Source organism: Nerophis lumbriciformis, unplaced genomic scaffold (assembly GCF_033978685.3).
Source record: "Nerophis lumbriciformis unplaced genomic scaffold, RoL_Nlum_v2.1 HiC_scaffold_83, whole genome shotgun sequence".
In the NCBI taxonomy this organism is placed as follows: Eukaryota; Metazoa; Chordata; class Actinopteri; order Syngnathiformes; family Syngnathidae; genus Nerophis; species Nerophis lumbriciformis.
In genome coordinates this window covers 52,501-70,777 of record NW_027316623.1, presented here as the reverse complement: position 1 = coordinate 70,777, position 18,277 = coordinate 52,501, and the positions used below count along the sequence as shown (strand labels likewise).

Sequence of the window (18,277 nt, the reverse complement as noted above, 5' to 3'; positions counted from 1 at the left end):
ACAATTACACACCTATTTAATAATACCAATTTAACATTTGACAACCAAACAATTACACACCTATTTAATAATACCACTTTAACATTTGACAACCAAACAATTACACACCTATTTAATAATACCACTTTAACATTTGACAACCAAACAATTAAACACCTATTTAATAATACCACCTTAACATTTGACAACCAAACAATTACACACCTATTTAATAATACCACCTTAACATTTGACAACCAAACAATTACACACCTATTTAATAATACCACCTTAACATTTGACAACCAAACAATTACACACCTATTTAATAATACCACCTTAACATTTGACAACCAAACAATTACACACCTATTTAATAATACCACCTTAACATTTGACAACCAAACAATTACACACCTATTTAATAATACCACCTTAACATTTGACAACCAAACAATTACACACCTATTTAATAATACCACCTTAACATTTGACAACCAAACAATTACACACCTATTTAATAATACCAATTTAACATTTGACAACCAAACAATTACACACCTATTTAATAATACCACTTTAACATTTGACAACCAAACAATTACACACCTATTTAATAATACCACCTTAACATTTGACAACCAAACAATTACACACCTATTTAATAATACCACCTTAACATTTGACAACCAAACAATTACACACCTATTTAATAATACCACCTTAACATTTGACAACCAAACAATTACACACCTATTAAATAATACCACCTTAACATTTGACAACCAAACAATTACACACCTATTTAATAATACCACCTTAACATTTGACAACCAAACAATTACACACCTATTTAATAATACCAATTTAACATTTGACAACCAAACAATTACACACCTATTTAATAATACCACTTTAACATTTGACAACCAAACAATTACACACCTATTTAATAATACCACCTTAACATTTGACAACCAAACAATTACACACCTATTTAATAATACCACCTTAACATTTGACAACCAAACAATTACACACCTATTTAATAATACCACCTTAACATTTGACAACCAAACAATTATACACCTATTTAATAATACCACCTTAACATTTGACAACCAAACAATTACACACCTATTTAATAATACCACCTTAACATTTGACAACCAAACAATTACACACCTATTTAATAATACCACCTTAACATTTGACAACCAAACAATTACACACCTATTTAATAATACCACCTTAACATTTGACAACCAAACAATTACACACCTATTTAATAATACCACCTTAACATTTGACAACCAAACAATTACACACCTATTTAATAATACCACCTTAACATTTGACAACCAAACAATTACACACCTATTTAATAATACCACCTTAACATTTGACAACCAAACAATTACACACCTATTTAATAATACCACCTTAACATTTGACAACCAAACAATTATACAACTATTTAATAATACCACTTTAACATTTGACAACCAAACAATTACACACCTATTTAATAATACCACTTTAACATTTGACGACCAAACAATTACACACCTATTTAATAATACCACCTTAACATTTGACAACCAAACAATTACACACCTATTTAATAATACCAATTTAACATTTGACAACCAAACAATTACACACCTATTTAATAATACCACTTTAACATTTGACAACCAAACAATTACACACCTATTTAATAATACCACTTTAACATTTGACAACCAAACAATTAAACACCTATTTAATAATACCACCTTAACATTTGACAACCAAACAATTACACACCTATTTAATAATACCACCTTAACATTTGACAACCAAACAATTACACACCTATTTAATAATACCACCTTAACATTTGACAACCAAACAATTACACACCTATTTAATAATACCACCTTAACATTTGACAACCAAACAATTACACACCTATTAAATAATACCACCTTAACATTTGACAACCAAACAATTACACACCTATTTAATAATACCACCTTAACATTTGACAACCAAACAATTACACACCTATTTAATAATACCAATTTAACATTTGACAACCAAACAATTACACACCTATTTAATAATACCACTTTAACATTTGACAACCAAACAATTACACACCTATTTAATAATACCACCTTAACATTTGACAACCAAACAATTACACACCTATTTAATAATACCACCTTAACATTTGACAACCAAACAATTACACACCTATTTAATAATACCACCTTAACATTTGACAACCAAACAATTATACACCTATTTAATAATACCACCTTAACATTTGACAACCAAACAATTACACACCTATTTAATAATACCACCTTAACATTTGACAACCAAACAATTACACACCTATTTAATAATACCACCTTAACATTTGACAACCAAACAATTACACACCTATTTAATAATACCACTTTAACATTTGACAACCAAACAATTAAACACCTATTTAATAATACCACCTTAACATTTGACAACCAAACAATTACACACCTATTTAATAATACCACCTTAACATTTGACAACCAAACAATTACACACCTATTTAATAATACCACCTTAACATTTGACAACCAAACAATTACACACCTATTTAATAATACCACCTTAACATTTGACAACCAAACAATTACACACCTATTAAATAATACCACCTTAACATTTGACAACCAAACAATTACACACCTATTTAATAATACCACCTTAACATTTGACAACCAAACAATTACACACCTATTTAATAATACCAATTTAACATTTGACAACCAAACAATTACACACCTATTTAATAATACCACCTTAACATTTGACAACCAAACAATTACACACCTATTTAATAATACCACCTTAACATTTGACAACCAAACAATTACACACCTATTTAATAATACCAATTTAACATTTGACAACCAAACAATTACACACCTATTTAATAATACCACCTTAACATTTGACAACCAAACAATTACACACCTATTTAATAATACCACCTTAACATTTGACAACCAAACAATTACACACCTATTTAATAATACCACCTTAACATTTGACAACCAAACAATTACACACCTATTTAATAATACCACCTTAACATTTGACAACCAAACAATTATACACCTATTTAATAATACCACCTTAACATTTGACAACCAAACAATTACACACCTATTTAATAATACCACCTTAACATTTGACAACCAAACAATTACACACCTATTTAATAATACCACCTTAACATTTGACAACCAAACAATTACACACCTATTTAATAATACCACCTTAACATTTGACAACCAAACAATTACGCACCTATTTAATAATACCACCTTAACATTTGACAACCAAACAATTATACAACTATTTAATAATACCACTTTAACATTTGACAACCAAACAATTACACACCTATTTAATAATACCACCTTAACATTTGACAACCAAACAATTACACACCTATTTAATAATACCACCTTAACATTTGACAACCAAACAATTACACACCTATTTAATAATACCACCTTAACATTTGACAACCAAACAATTATACAACTATTTAATAATACCACTTTAACATTTGACAACCAAACAATTACACACCTATTTAATAATACCACTTTAACATTTGACGACCAAACAATTACACACCTATTTAATAATACCACCTTAACATTTGACAACCAAACAATTACACACCTATTTAATAATACCACCTTAACATTTGACAACCAAACAATTATACAACTATTTAATAATACCACTTTAACATTTGACAACCAAACAATTACACACCTATTTAATAATACCACTTTAACATTTGACGACCAAACAATTACACACCTATTTAATAATACCACTTTAACATTTGACAACCAAACAATTATACACATATTTAATAATACCACCTTAACATTTGACAACCAAACAATTACACACCTATTTAATAATACCACCTTAACATTTGACAACCAAACAATTACACACCTATTTAATAATACCACCTTAACATTTGACAACCAAACAATTACACACCTATTTAATAATACCACCTTAACATTTGACAACCAAACAATTATACAACTATTTAATAATACCACTTTAACATTTGACAACCAAACAATTACACACCTATTTAATAATACCACCTTAACATTTGACAACCAAACAATTACACACCTATTTAATAATACCACCTTAACATTTGACAACCAAACAATTACACACCTATTTAATAATACCACCTTAACATTTGACAACCAAACAATTATACAACTATTTAATAATACCACTTTAACATTTGACAACCAAACAATTACACACCTATTTAATAATACCACTTTAACATTTGACGACCAAACAATTACACACCTATTTAATAATACCACTTTAACATTTGACAACCAAACAATTATACACATATTTAATAATACCACCTTAAACAATTACACAAAACATCAAAACTATGAATGAACACATGTGGAGTTATGTACTTAACAAAAAAAGGTGAAAAAAGTGAAAACATGTTTTTTATTCTAGTTTCTTCAAAATAGCCACCATTGCTCTGATTACTGCTTTGCACACCCTTGGCATTCTCTCCATGAGCTTCAAGAGGTAGTCACCTGAAATGGTTTTCACTTCACAGGTGTGCTTGAAGCTCATGGAGAGAATGCCAAGAGTGTGCAAAGCAGAAATCAGAGCAAATGGTGGCTATTCTGAAGAAACTACAATATAAAACATGTTATCAGTTATTTCACCTTTTTTTGTAAAGTACATAACTTCACATGTGTTCATTCATAGTTTTGATGTGACAATCTACAATGTAAATAGTCATGAACATAAAGAAAACACATTGAATGAGAAGGTGTGTCCAAACTTTTGGCCTGTACTGTATATATATATATATATATATATATATATATATATATATATATATATATATATATATATATATATATATATATATATATATATATATATATATATATAAATATATATATATATATATATATATATATATATAAATATATATATATATATATATATATATATATATATATATATATATATATATATATATATACAGTTACTTTGCACGCAGTCTGACAAATTCTTGAAGCCCAATGTGGCCCCAATGTGGCTCCAATGTGGCCTCCCAGTCAAAGAGTTTGGACAGCCCTGTTCTAGAAGATTATGATTAATTCTTCATCCAAACGGAAAGTTATGAACGTCCAAGTGAGAGCGGGGGGAGGACAGTGTCGACAACGCTGTGGCTACTTCCTGAATGTTTTAAACCACACATGCTTTCTCAGCACTTACATCGAGCTAGCAAAAACAGACAAATGCTGCAAAAAGGCCACAAAAACAGCTAAAAAGCACACAAAGTAGCACATTTGTGATGACTTTTTCTGCCATTTGTTTCCTCTTCCGCTCCGTAGTCAAGAAGTGAGTCCGCCTGACCGTGGTTGCTGGCAGCGCCTCCGAGCGGCGGGGCGAGAGAAAGACGTGAATAATTCAGTTGGCAGCTCGACTAATTGTTGACTTGTCAATAATTAAGAGCGAACATGTGACCGGCAGCTGCGCAACACAACAACACAACAAGCAGGTCTTTGTGTCTTTCACCTCCTGGACCGGCGCCAAAGAGTTGTGTGCGTTTCTCATCAATACACTGCTCCCCCCCTCCCCCATTCAGAGGAAATACACTTTTATTGTGAAGGCAGCTTTGTGTGCTAACAACAACACACAGACAGCTTGTTGTTGTGTCTGTGTGACACCTGATGAATAGACATGTAGCTCAGTGTGTGTGTGTGTGTGTTCTTGTATTTCTAGCCTTCTTGAGACATGAAGAAGGAAAAGTATCTTCCATATGAGGAGGTGTGAACAAGTGATGACATAAATCAATAACATTGCATCTAATAGACAATGTCTCATTTGTGGTGACATCTATCAACATGAGGGTGGTCCCAAAAAAGAGGAGGGATTTTTATCATTGTTGCTTTTAAAAGTGCTCCCCCTCTGGTCAACATATTAAATAACAAGTGGCCTAGTGGTTAGAGTTCAAACCCCGGCCGAGTCATACCAAAGACTATAAAAATGGGAGCCATTACTTCCCTGCTTGGCACTCAGCATCAAGGCTTGGAATTGGGGGTTAAATCACCAAAAATGATTCCCGGGCGCAGCACCGCTGCTGCTCACTGCTCCCCTCACCTCCCACGGGGTGAACAAGGGGATGGGTCAAATGCAGAGGACACATTTCACCACACCTAGTGTGTGTGTGTGACTTTCATTGCTACTTTAACTTTAACTTTAAGTGTGGGTAAGAAATTGAAATGCGCCCCCTATGGCCAAAATGTATTAAAAAATTTTTTTTTTAAATGTATATAGAGACATACTGTAATAACTTCAAGTAAATAATGAAGATTAAAAAACAATTACAAACAAAAATAAATAAATATGTAATAATGTGTCACATTTTTTCTTACAAATTGGGAACAATTTGTCACATTCTTTCTGTTTCTGTAATATTGCAATATTTTCTCGTAAAATGATAACAATTATAACTTTTTCATGCAAAATGGTGACGTTTGTCATTTAAAATTCTGACTTTTATCACAATATTGCCAATTTTTGTTGTTGTTCTTGTAAAACATTTGTTGAGTAAAATGATGACTTTTGTCATCATTTTGCCAAGTAAAATTCTGATTATTATTATAATATTGCCAATATTTTAAAGTTTTATTATAATATTGTGACTTTTGTCGAGTAAAATAACGACTCTTTTCATAACATTGCCAAATTGTTAAGCTTTTCTTGTACAATTGCGACTGTTATTGAGTAAAATTCCAACTTTTATCATAAAATTATTTTTCGGAGGTCTCAAGAAGGTAACAAATACAAGAATATGTGTGTGTATGTGTGTGTGTGTGTGTGTGTGTGTGTGTGTGTGTGTGTGTGCACCACAATGTCGTCAATGTGTCGCTACATGGTGGCAGCCTTGTTGTTTTTTATGTGCAAAACATACACACAAACACCACAGAGGAGCTCATCCTGTGACATCTAGAATGTTCTAGAATGTTGTCAGAATACCTGTCACCTGACATGACCCCCAGTGTGTGTGTGTGTGTGTGTGTGTGTGTGTGTGTGTGTGTGTGTGTGTGTGTGTGTCTGAGAGATCCAGCTCCCCTCTGAGCTCTTAACGAGATTTACTCTCGTTAGCCGTGACCAGTCGTCCCAAACTACACACATGACTCCATTTTGGTGGCAAACTACACACAGGACTCCATCTTGGCGGCAAACTACACACAGGACTCCATTTTGGTGGCAAACTACACACAGGACTCCATCTTGGCGGCAAACTACACACAGGACTCCATCTTGACGGCAAACTACACACAGGACTCCATCTTGGCGGCAAACTACACACAGGACTCCATCTTGGCGGCAAACTACACACAGGACTCCATCTTGGCGGCAAACTACACACAGCACTCCATCTTGGTGGCAAACTACACACATGACTCCATCTTGGTGGCAAACTACACGCATGACTCCATCTTGGCGGCAAACTACACACATGACTCCATCTTGGCGGCAAACTACACACACAGGACTCCATCTTGGTGGCAAACTACAAACAGGACTCCATCTTGGTGGCAAACTACACACACAGGACTCCATCTTGGTGGCAAACTACAAACAGGACACCATCTTGGTGGCAAACTACACACACAGGACTCCATCTTGGTGGCAAACTACAAACATGACTCCATCTTGGTGGCAAACTACAAACATGACTCCATCTTGGTGGCAAACTACACACATGACTCCATCTTGGTGGCAAACTACAAACAGGACTCCATTTTGGCGGCAAGCAGTGAGCTCACCAACAATAAATATCATGAACCTCTTTATTATTACACCAGTGACCAGCACTTGACCTTTCACACCTTTTCTTCTGTGCTGTGCGTCTGTGTGTGCGTGTGTGTGTGTGTGTGTGTGTGTGTGTGTGTGTGTGTGTGTGTGTGTGTGTGTGTGTGTGTGCTAATGAGGGGTGAGACACTCAAACGGTCACATTATAGAGGTCTCGACCTCTGACCTTCCAGCACGCGTTGTATGTCACCCCCAGTCAGCTCCTAAATCAGAGGGGTCGGGGGTTATGGCGTGACCTTTGACTCCAAGCTTGCCTCACTCACACACACACACACACACACACACACACACACACACACACACACACACACACACACATTCTTGTATTTGTTACCTTCTTGAGCCCTGAGAAAAATGCCTACCTCTTTGGAATTTCACAAGAAAAAGGTCACAATTTCACAAGAAAAACTTAGAATTTTGTCAGTATTATAATAAAAGTTGTCATTTTACTCAACGCAAGTCAAAATTTCACAAGAAAAAGTGAACATTTGTGCAATATTGTGATAGAAGTTGAAATTTTACTCAATAACAGAAAAGCTTAACATTTTGGCAATGTTATGAAAAGAGTCGTAATTTTACTCGACAGAAGTCACAATTTTATAATAAAACTTTAAAATGTTGGCAATATTATAATAATAATCTAAATTTTACTTGGCAAAATGATGACAAAAGTCATCATTTTACTCAAAAAATGTTTTACAAGAACAATACAAAAATTGGCAATATTGTGATAAAAGTCAGAATTTTATGTGACAAATGTCATCATTTTGCATGAAAAAGTAATAATTTTACATAAAAAAGTAATAATTTTACGAGACAATATTGCAATATTACAGAAACAGAAAGAATATAAGAAATTGTTCCCAATTTTATAAGAAAAAAGTTGACGCATAACCTTATTATTGCTTGCCCATAAATATAGTAAAATGATTTCCAACTTACCAAATGTGTTATTTATCAGTGGAGTCCCGGTTGAAGCAATTTATTTCATTTTAGTTTGTTTGCATCGCAGAAGGTAAAAATAAGATGATCAGTGATCAAAACAAAGGCTCGTTGACTAAGACGATACAAAAAGTAACTAATATGTGAGTTAAACAAAAATGTTGACCAAAACAAAATCCAATCATATTTAACTTTGTCTTGTCGATGGGTGGGACTAATTGGCAATATATCCAATCTCAACTCTTTATTGGCGTACATTGAACGAGGTGATGGGGATGAGTTATGAACCAGTGTTTCCTTACTAGATAAGGAAGTCACCGCTAAAACCCAAATGTGTGGTTTTAACATGTAAAGTGGTTTTAACATGTAACGTAGTTTTAACATGTAAAGTGGTTTTAACATGTAATGTGGTTTTAACATGTAACGTGGTTTTAACATGTAACGTAGTTTTAACATGTAAAGTGGTTTTAACATGTAATGTGGTTTTAACATGTAACGTGGTTTTAACATGTAACGTGGTTTTAACATGTAAAGTGGTTTTAACATGTAAAGTGGTTTAAACATGTAAAGTGGTTTTAACATGTAAAGTGGTTTTAACATGTAAAGTGGTTTAAACATGTAAAGTGGTTTTAACATGTAACATGGTTTTAACATGTAAAGTGGTTTTAACATGTAACATGGTTTTAACATGTAAAGTGGTTTTAACATGTAAAGTGGTTTTAACATGTAACGTAGTTTTAACATGTAAAGTGGTTTTAACATGTAAAGTGGTTTTAACATGTAAAGTGGTTTAAACATGTAAAGTGGTTTTAACATGTAACGTGGTTTTAACATGTAAAGTGGTTGTAACATGTAACATAGTTTAAACATGTAACATGGTTTTAACATGTAAAGTGGTTTTAACATGTAACATGGTTTTAACATGTAATGTGGTTTTAACGTGTAAAGTGGTTTTAACATGTAAAGTGGTTTTAACATGTAACATGGTTTTAACATGTAAAGTGGTTTTAACATGTAACATGGTTTTAACATGTAAAGTGGTTTTAACATGTAAAGTGGTTTTAACATGTAACGTAGTTTTAACATGTAAAGTGGTTTTAACATGTAAAGTGGTTTTAACATGTAAAGTGGTTTTAACATGTAAAGTGGTTTTAACATGTAACGTGGTTTTAACATGTAAAGTGGTTGTAACATGTAACATAGTTTAAACATGTAACATGGTTTTAACATGTAAAGTGGTTTTAACATGTAACATGGTTTTAACATGTAATGTGGTTTTAACGTGTAAAGTGGTTTTAACATGTAAAGTGGTTTTAACATGTAACATGGTTTTAACATGTAAAGTGGTTTTAAAATGTAAAGTGGTTTTAACATGTAAAGTGGTTTTAACATGTAACGTGGTTTTAACATGTAAAGTGGTGTAAACATGTAAAGTGGTTTTAACATGTAAAGTGGTTTTAACATGTAAAGTGGTTTTAACATGTAACGTGATTTTAACATGTAAAGTGGTTTTAACATGTAACATGGTTTTAACATGTAACATGGTTTTAACATGTAACATGGTTTTAACATGTAACGTGGTTTTAACATGTAACATGGTTTTAACATGTAAGTTTTAACATGTAACGTGGTTTTAACATGTAATGTGGTTTTAACATGTAAAGTGGTTTTAACATGTAAAGTGGTTTTAACATGTAAAGTGGTTTTAACATGTAACATGGTTTTAACATGTAAAGTGGTTTTAACATGTAATGTGGTTTTAACATGTAACATGGTTTTAACATGAAACATGTTTTTAACATGTAACGTGGTTTTAACATGTAAAGTGGTTTTAACATGTAAAGTGGTTTTAACATGTAACATGGTTTTAACATGTAAAGTAGTTTAAACATGTCAAGTGGTTTTAACATGTAAAGTGGTTTTAACATGTAACATGGTTTTAACATGTAAAGTAGTTTAAACATGTCAAGTGGTTTTAACATGTAAAGTGGTTTTAACATGTAACATGGTTTTAACATGTAACGTGGTTTTAACATGTAAAGTGGTTTTAACATGTAACGTGTGTAGATAGTGAGCAGAAGACATTTAATTTGTACTGCTATGATGCCATCAGCAGCTGAGTCATGGATTGTGACACGGACACAACTGTAAGTCAAATCTGTTATTGGCTGCTATTAGTGTTGATGTCCATTGTGTGTCTATGGCGATATACAGTCCTGGGCAAAAGTTTACATACACTTTTTGTTTCGTCTGACCACAGAACTTTCCTCCAGAAGGTCTTATCTTTGTCCATGTGATGTCACATGAAACAAAAAGTGAGCTGTTTGGCCACAATACCCAGCAATATGTTTGGAGGAGAAAAGGTGAGGCCTTTAATCCCAGGAACACCATGCCTACCGTCAAGCATGGTGGTGGTAGTATTATGCTCTGGGCCTGTTTTGCTGCCAATGGAACTGCTGCTTTAAATGGGACAATGAAAAAGGAGGATTAGCTCCAAATTGTTCAGGACAAGCTAAAATCATCAGCCCGGAGGTTGGGTCTTGGGCGCAGTTGGGTGTTCCAACAGGACAATGACCCCAAACACACCTCAAAAGTGGTCAAGGAATGGCTAAATCAGGCTAGAATGAAGGTTTTCTTCCCAAAGTCCTGACTTAAAGGTGTGGACAATGCTGAAGAAACAAGTCCATGTCAGAAAAGCTGAACTGCAGCAATTTAGTGGTCAAGTGGTCAAGCAGAAGCTTGTGGATGGCTACCAAAAGCGCCTTATTGCAGGTCAACTTGCCAAGGGACATGTAAGCAAATATTAACATTGCTGTATGTATACTTTTCACCCTCACATTTTCAGTAGAGCCATAATAAATTCATCAAAGAAGCAAACTTCATGAATGTTTTTTGTGAGCAACAAGTATGTGCTCCAATCACAAAAACATAATAATGATTGTAAAGTCCAGACAGCCATGACATGATGTTCTTTACACGTGTACGTACACTTTTGACCACCACTGTATGTTGATACCGTTTTACGGGCCCAGCCCATCATAGCCTAGGTAGGCTTTGGAAACGCCCGTCACAGCGATGCTGGCGGTTGAGGTGGCTGATAAGGTTTGATGTGTCTTTTTGCAGAACATTGGGTGCAAATAGTCTTCCTCTGAGAGGAGGAGGAAGTGTCAAAGGATGTTTGTGTCCAATGAGCTCAGGGGAGGTTTGCAATAGAAGAAAAGGAGCACTAGATTTGCTCACTTGAACCTACCTCCGTCTTACTTCATCATCATTAACTTTATATTTTGCTGACATGCAGGTAGTTTTTTCGTCCTTTCAAAACGTACATGTATAATTTTGTCTTTCAAAATAGAATATATAAAATTGGCGCCCGCATACTTCGATTTTTCTGGAAAAAGTTTGGACACCCCTGCCTGAGCCCCGAGACCTGGTGAACACATTGCAAAACCTGGTGAGGTTTTGTTGACTGACTCACCTGCGTGCACGAAGTAGGCCAGGTAGAGGTCCAGCTCTTTGACGGAGACACCGATGTGGTGCGGCTGCACACACAGGCTGGGGTTGGCGCACTGCGGCGACTTGACCAGGCGCTCGCCGTCCGTACTTTCCAGAGGGATTCCCTTGAAGAGGATGACCATGACCAGGTCCAAGCGCCACACCTTGTCCGCCTGACGCAGGCAGTCGATGCGCCGCATCTTGCCCTTCTGGTCGGGGTTGGACAGCACGCAGCATGGCGCCTTCTTGGCCGTCACCGTCAGCACGAAGTCCTCGCGGAACTCGGGCCGGATGTCCTTGCGCAGCTTGGCCAGGAGGCGGGACGCCCACTTCTGCTTGACCTCGGGCTTCTCGCCCAGCAGCTCGTCCTTGACGGCGCGCTCCTCCTCCTTGGACATCCTCTTCTCGTGCTTCTTGAAGTACTTCCTCTTCCTGGCCTGCAGGTTGAACCACGTGTAGGCGAAGGCGCGCACGTGCGGCAGCAGAGCCTCGATGAACGGATGGAACTCATCCTGCAACACCACAACAACAACGTCCGTCACCATGACACATCCACAAATATATACACATATTTATACTAACATACATGTAAATATATACACATATATATATACAAACATACATACATTCATATAAATATATACACATATATATACAAACATACATACAGTCATATAAATATATACACATATATATACACGTATATACATATACACAATGTGTACATGTATATACGTGTATAGATGCGCATTACACATATATACACATATATATAAGTGTATATAAACACATATATAACCTTTATACATGTATATATATATATATACAGTATATACACACACACATATATATATATATATATATATGCATACATACATATATATACACATACATAAATATATATACATACATATATACAGTATATACACACATATATATATATATGCATGCATACATATATACACATACATATGTATATATACATACATATATACAACATATATACAATATATATACTATATATACATTCATATATATATACATATACATATATACACATATATACATATACATATATATACATATACACACATATATACATATACACATATATATACATATACACACATATATATATATATATATATATATTTGTATGTATATGTATAAATATATATGTATATATGTATATATACATATACTATATATATATATATATATATATATATATATATATATATATATATATATATATATATATATATATATATATATATACATACATATATATCATAATAGGACTTTCTGTGAATGTACAACTCTGTACAGTAGGTGGCGGTATGCAACGTAACTAAACACACTTTTCCACAGCATGAAGTTTCCAATTTATCCTGGTAAATAAAAGACCCGCCTTGCGTTTCCACCAAAAACTATTTAAAGTTCCAACAAGAATTAATTTGGTATTTAGTCACTCTGTGGGAGTTTGGAAAGTTCCTGCAGGAACCTTTAAGGGGGGTTAAAAACAGTTGGGGTGTTCCTAAAACTTCAGTCACCCATACAGTATGTACAGTATAACGCAGTGATTCTCAAACTGTGGTACACGGGCTCCATCTAAAATATCACTTAATGAAATACTCCAACACAGTGTTACTGTTCAAATTGTGTGTTATGTTACAGTGGCTGAAAATATTCAATATAATTCTTAAATAAAACCTCTGCCTTGTTTTTAATGACTACTTAGGCCTACTACGCTATTGTATTTAAATATTGGTCATTATGGTGGTAGTTGAAAAGCCAATTGTTTTCTGAGGTGGTACATGGTGAAAAAAGTTGTATAAAATAGAATTTCTATGACAACAAACGTGAGAAAGGAGAGAAAGAAAAAGCTTTGTGGGCCATCTGTGTGCTGATGAGTGGGACTCTCTTGCAGTCTTTCAACTACTTTGGATTTCTACACGCTTTATTCACTTTTACAGGCTTTATTTCACTACGCACAGCAACATGAAGTCCACTCACGCTTTTCAAGGTATTTTCAAAAGCGTTCAGGCGGACTTTCAGCTGCCCACTGGGACTTGGAGACGCCGTTTGAGGATAATTGTGAAATAAAGGAGGCAGTGACGTATTTCCTGGACAACAAGGCGCAACTTTTTCCCTAAGCTTGGTAACCTGCGGCTGATACAAAGGTGCGGCTAATCTGTGGAATTTTCTTCGCTAACAGCTAAATTATAAACAAACAAACAGACAAAAAATGTACTAAAATGATCCACTTTGGGAAATAAAACCACAGGTGTCAAAGTCAAGGCCCGGGGGCCAGATGTGGCCCGCCACCTCATTTTATTTGGCCTGGAAATAACATGTATCAATAAAGTACTGCAACTTTTCTTACTAAATGTTTTATTTATTTCTATTTTGGGAGAATAAAAATATATGCACTCCATGTAATCGCAAATTATGTTAACTTAAATATTGTCTAATTATGCAAAAATATTTCTGCCAACTGAGCTGCCTTTTTTACAAGAACAACAAAAAAAATGGCAATATTCTTATTATGGGTCATTATACACTTCTTGTTATGGGTCATTACACACTTCTTATTATGGGTCATTATAAACTTCTTATTATGGGTCATTACACACTTCTTATTATGGGTCATTATACACTTCTTATTTTGGGTCATTATACACTTCTTATTATGGGTCATTATACACTTTTTATTATGGGTCATTATACACTTCTTATTATGGGTCATTATACACTTTTTATTATGGGTCATTATACACTTCTTATTATGGGTCATTATACACTTCTTATTATGGGTCATTACACACTTCTTATTATGGTTCATTATACACTTCTTATTATGGGTCATTATACACTTCTTATTATGGGTCATTACACACTTCTTATTATGGGTCATTACACACTTCTTATTATGGGTCATTACACACTTCTTATTATGGGTCATTTTACACTTCTTATTATGGGTCATTATACACTTTTTATTATGGGTCATTTTACACTTCTTATTATGGGTCATTACACACTTCTTATTATGGGTCATTATACACTTCTTATTATGGGTCATTATACATTTCTTATTATGGGTCATTACACACTTATTATAATAATAATAATAATAATAATAATAATAATAATAATAATAATACATTTTATTTAGTATAGCGCTTTTCAGAGCACTCAAAGACGCTTTACAGGATAAAAAATGAAAAAATAAAACAGTTTAAAGTAATAATGTAAAATACAGGAAATATAAAAGCAGTACATTGTAAAATACATAATAATACAGGACAATTACAAGACACTAATCACTAATCACTGGTTAAAAGCAGATCTGAATAGGTGTGTTTTGAGAATATTATGGGTCATTATACACTTCTTATTATGGGTCATTATACACTTCTTATTATGGGCTGTCAACCTTTGGGTGCCGAAAGATTCGATGCCATTGTGGTTGCTGTGGTGATGATTCCACTCAGAATGGATTCAGAGTGATTCTTGTCATGTGTTTTTGTTCTAATAATTATAATACAACTTTTTCAAAACAGCTTAGAAAATCTCATTGAGATCACCTAAAAATGTCTTCTAAAAAACGGTTTCTTATTGAAAAAATGTTTTTGAAAATTATGAATTGATTTGTAATCGTTTTTCGGATGTGAGTCGATTTTTTTGCTACTTTTTATATTTGTTTATTTCTCCTGTGTTTGTTTCTCCTGTGTTTATTTCCAGCGTCTGTGAAACTGGCCTTTTGAGGTTTTTGACAAAATGTTTCTTTAATGTTTGGACGTCTTCAGTTGTTTCAAATTGTCAGAGCGCAGCTGCATGCTCTTCTTTAATCTAAGACCCCCTGAATACAAGACATTCTTCTTTAATGGAAGACCCCCTGAATACAAGACATTGTTTCTTCTTGGAGGCGCTCCAAGTCCACGGCTCGGTCTCGCAAAGATCCTCCAGCGGCACGACCCGCTTCACCGGCGCCGGCTTCTCGCTGCAGGACCACCCCAAACACCGCCACAAGACACGTGTGTGTGTGTGTGTGTGTGTGTGTGTGTCCTCAGGCGGCTAGTAGGACACACACACACACACACACACACACACACACACACACACACACACACACACACACACACACACACACACACACACACACACACACACACACCAGTTGTAGAAGTGGGTGGGAGCAACATTCCAACATTCCTCACACTATTTCACTTTCCACGCTCCACTCCAACCAGTCACACGTTCACAAACCTCCTCAAATGTCCACTCCGACCAGTCACACGTTCACAAACCTCCTCAAATGTCCACTCCGACCAGTCACACGTTCACAAACCTCCTCAAATGTCCACTCCGACCAGTCACACATTCACAAACCTCCTCAAATGTCCACTCCGACCAGTCACACGTTCACAAACCTCCTCAAATGTCCACTCCGACCAGTCACACATTCACAAACCTCCTCAAATGTCCACTCCGACCAGTCACACGTTCACAAACCTCCTCAAATGTCCACTCCGACCAGTCACACGTTCACAAACCTCCTCAAATGTCCACTCCGACCAGTCACACGTTCACAAACCTCCTCAAATGTCCACTCCGACCAGTCACACGTTCACAAACCTCCTCAAATGTCCACTCCGACCAGTCACACGTTCACAAACCTCCTCAAATGTCCACTCCGACCAGTCACACATTCACAAACCTCCTCAAATGTCCACTCCGACCAGTCACATGTTCACAAACCTCCTCAAATGTCCACTCCGACCAGTCACACGTTCACAAACCTCCTCAAATGTCCACTCCGACCAGTCACACGTTCACAAACCTCCTCAAATGTCCACTCCGACCAGTCACACATTCACAAACCTCCTCAAATGTCCACTCCGACCAGTCACACGTTCACAAACCTCCTCAAATGTCCACTCCGACCAGTCACACGTTCACAAACCTCCTCAAATGTCCACTCCGACCAGTCACACGTTCACAAACCTCCTCAAATGTCCACTCCGACCAGTCACACGTTCACAAACCTCCTCAAATGTCCACTCCGACCAGTCACACGTTCACAAACCTCCTCAAATGTCCACTCCGACCAGTCACACGCTCACAAACCTCCTCAAATGTCCACTCCGACCAGTCACACGTTCACAAACCTCCTCAAATGTCCACTCCGACCAGTCACACGTTCACAAACCTCCTCAAATGTCCACTCCGACCAGTCACACGTTCACAAACCTCCTCAAATGTCCACTCCGACCAGTCACACGTTCACAAACCTCCTCAAATGTCCACTCCGACCAGTCACACATTAACAAACCTCCTCAAATGTCCACTCCGACCAGTCACACGTTCACAAACCTCCTCAAATGTCCACTCCGACCAGTCACACGTTCACAAACCTCCTCAAATGTCCACTCCGACCAGTCACACGTTCACAAACCTCCTCAAATGTCCACTCCGACCAGTCACACGTTCACAAACCTCCTCAAATATCCACTCCGACCAGTCACACATTAACAAACCTCCTCAAATGTCCACTCCGACCAGTCACACGTTCACAAACCTCCTCAAATGTCCACTCCGACCAGTCACACGTTCACAAACCTCCTCAAATGTCCACTCCGACCAGTCACACGCTCACAAACCTCCTCAAATGTCCACTCCGACCAGTCACACGTTCACAAACCTCCTCAAATGTCCACTCCGACCAGTCACACGTTCACAAACCTCCTCAAATGTCCACTCCGACCAGTCACACGTTCACAAACCTCCTCAAATGTCCACTCCGACCAGTCACACGTTCACAAACCTCCTCAAATGTCCACTCCGACCAGTCACACGTTCACAAACCTCCTCAAATGTCCACTCCGACCAGTCACACGTT

General features: G+C 35.8%; 1 protein-coding gene across 1 annotated transcript in view; it reads right to left on the bottom strand.

Annotated features, from left to right (window-relative positions):
• LOC140676658 (nuclear factor 1 A-type-like) overlaps positions 1-18,277 on the bottom strand; it is an 87,526-nt gene that overhangs the window by 57,581 nt on the left and 11,668 nt on the right. Inside the window, exon 2 of the mRNA XM_072912748.1 lies at positions 12,356-12,884. Coding sequence (XP_072768849.1) covers positions 12,356-12,884 — 529 coding nt within the window. The remainder of the gene's footprint in view (positions 1-12,355; positions 12,885-18,277) is intronic.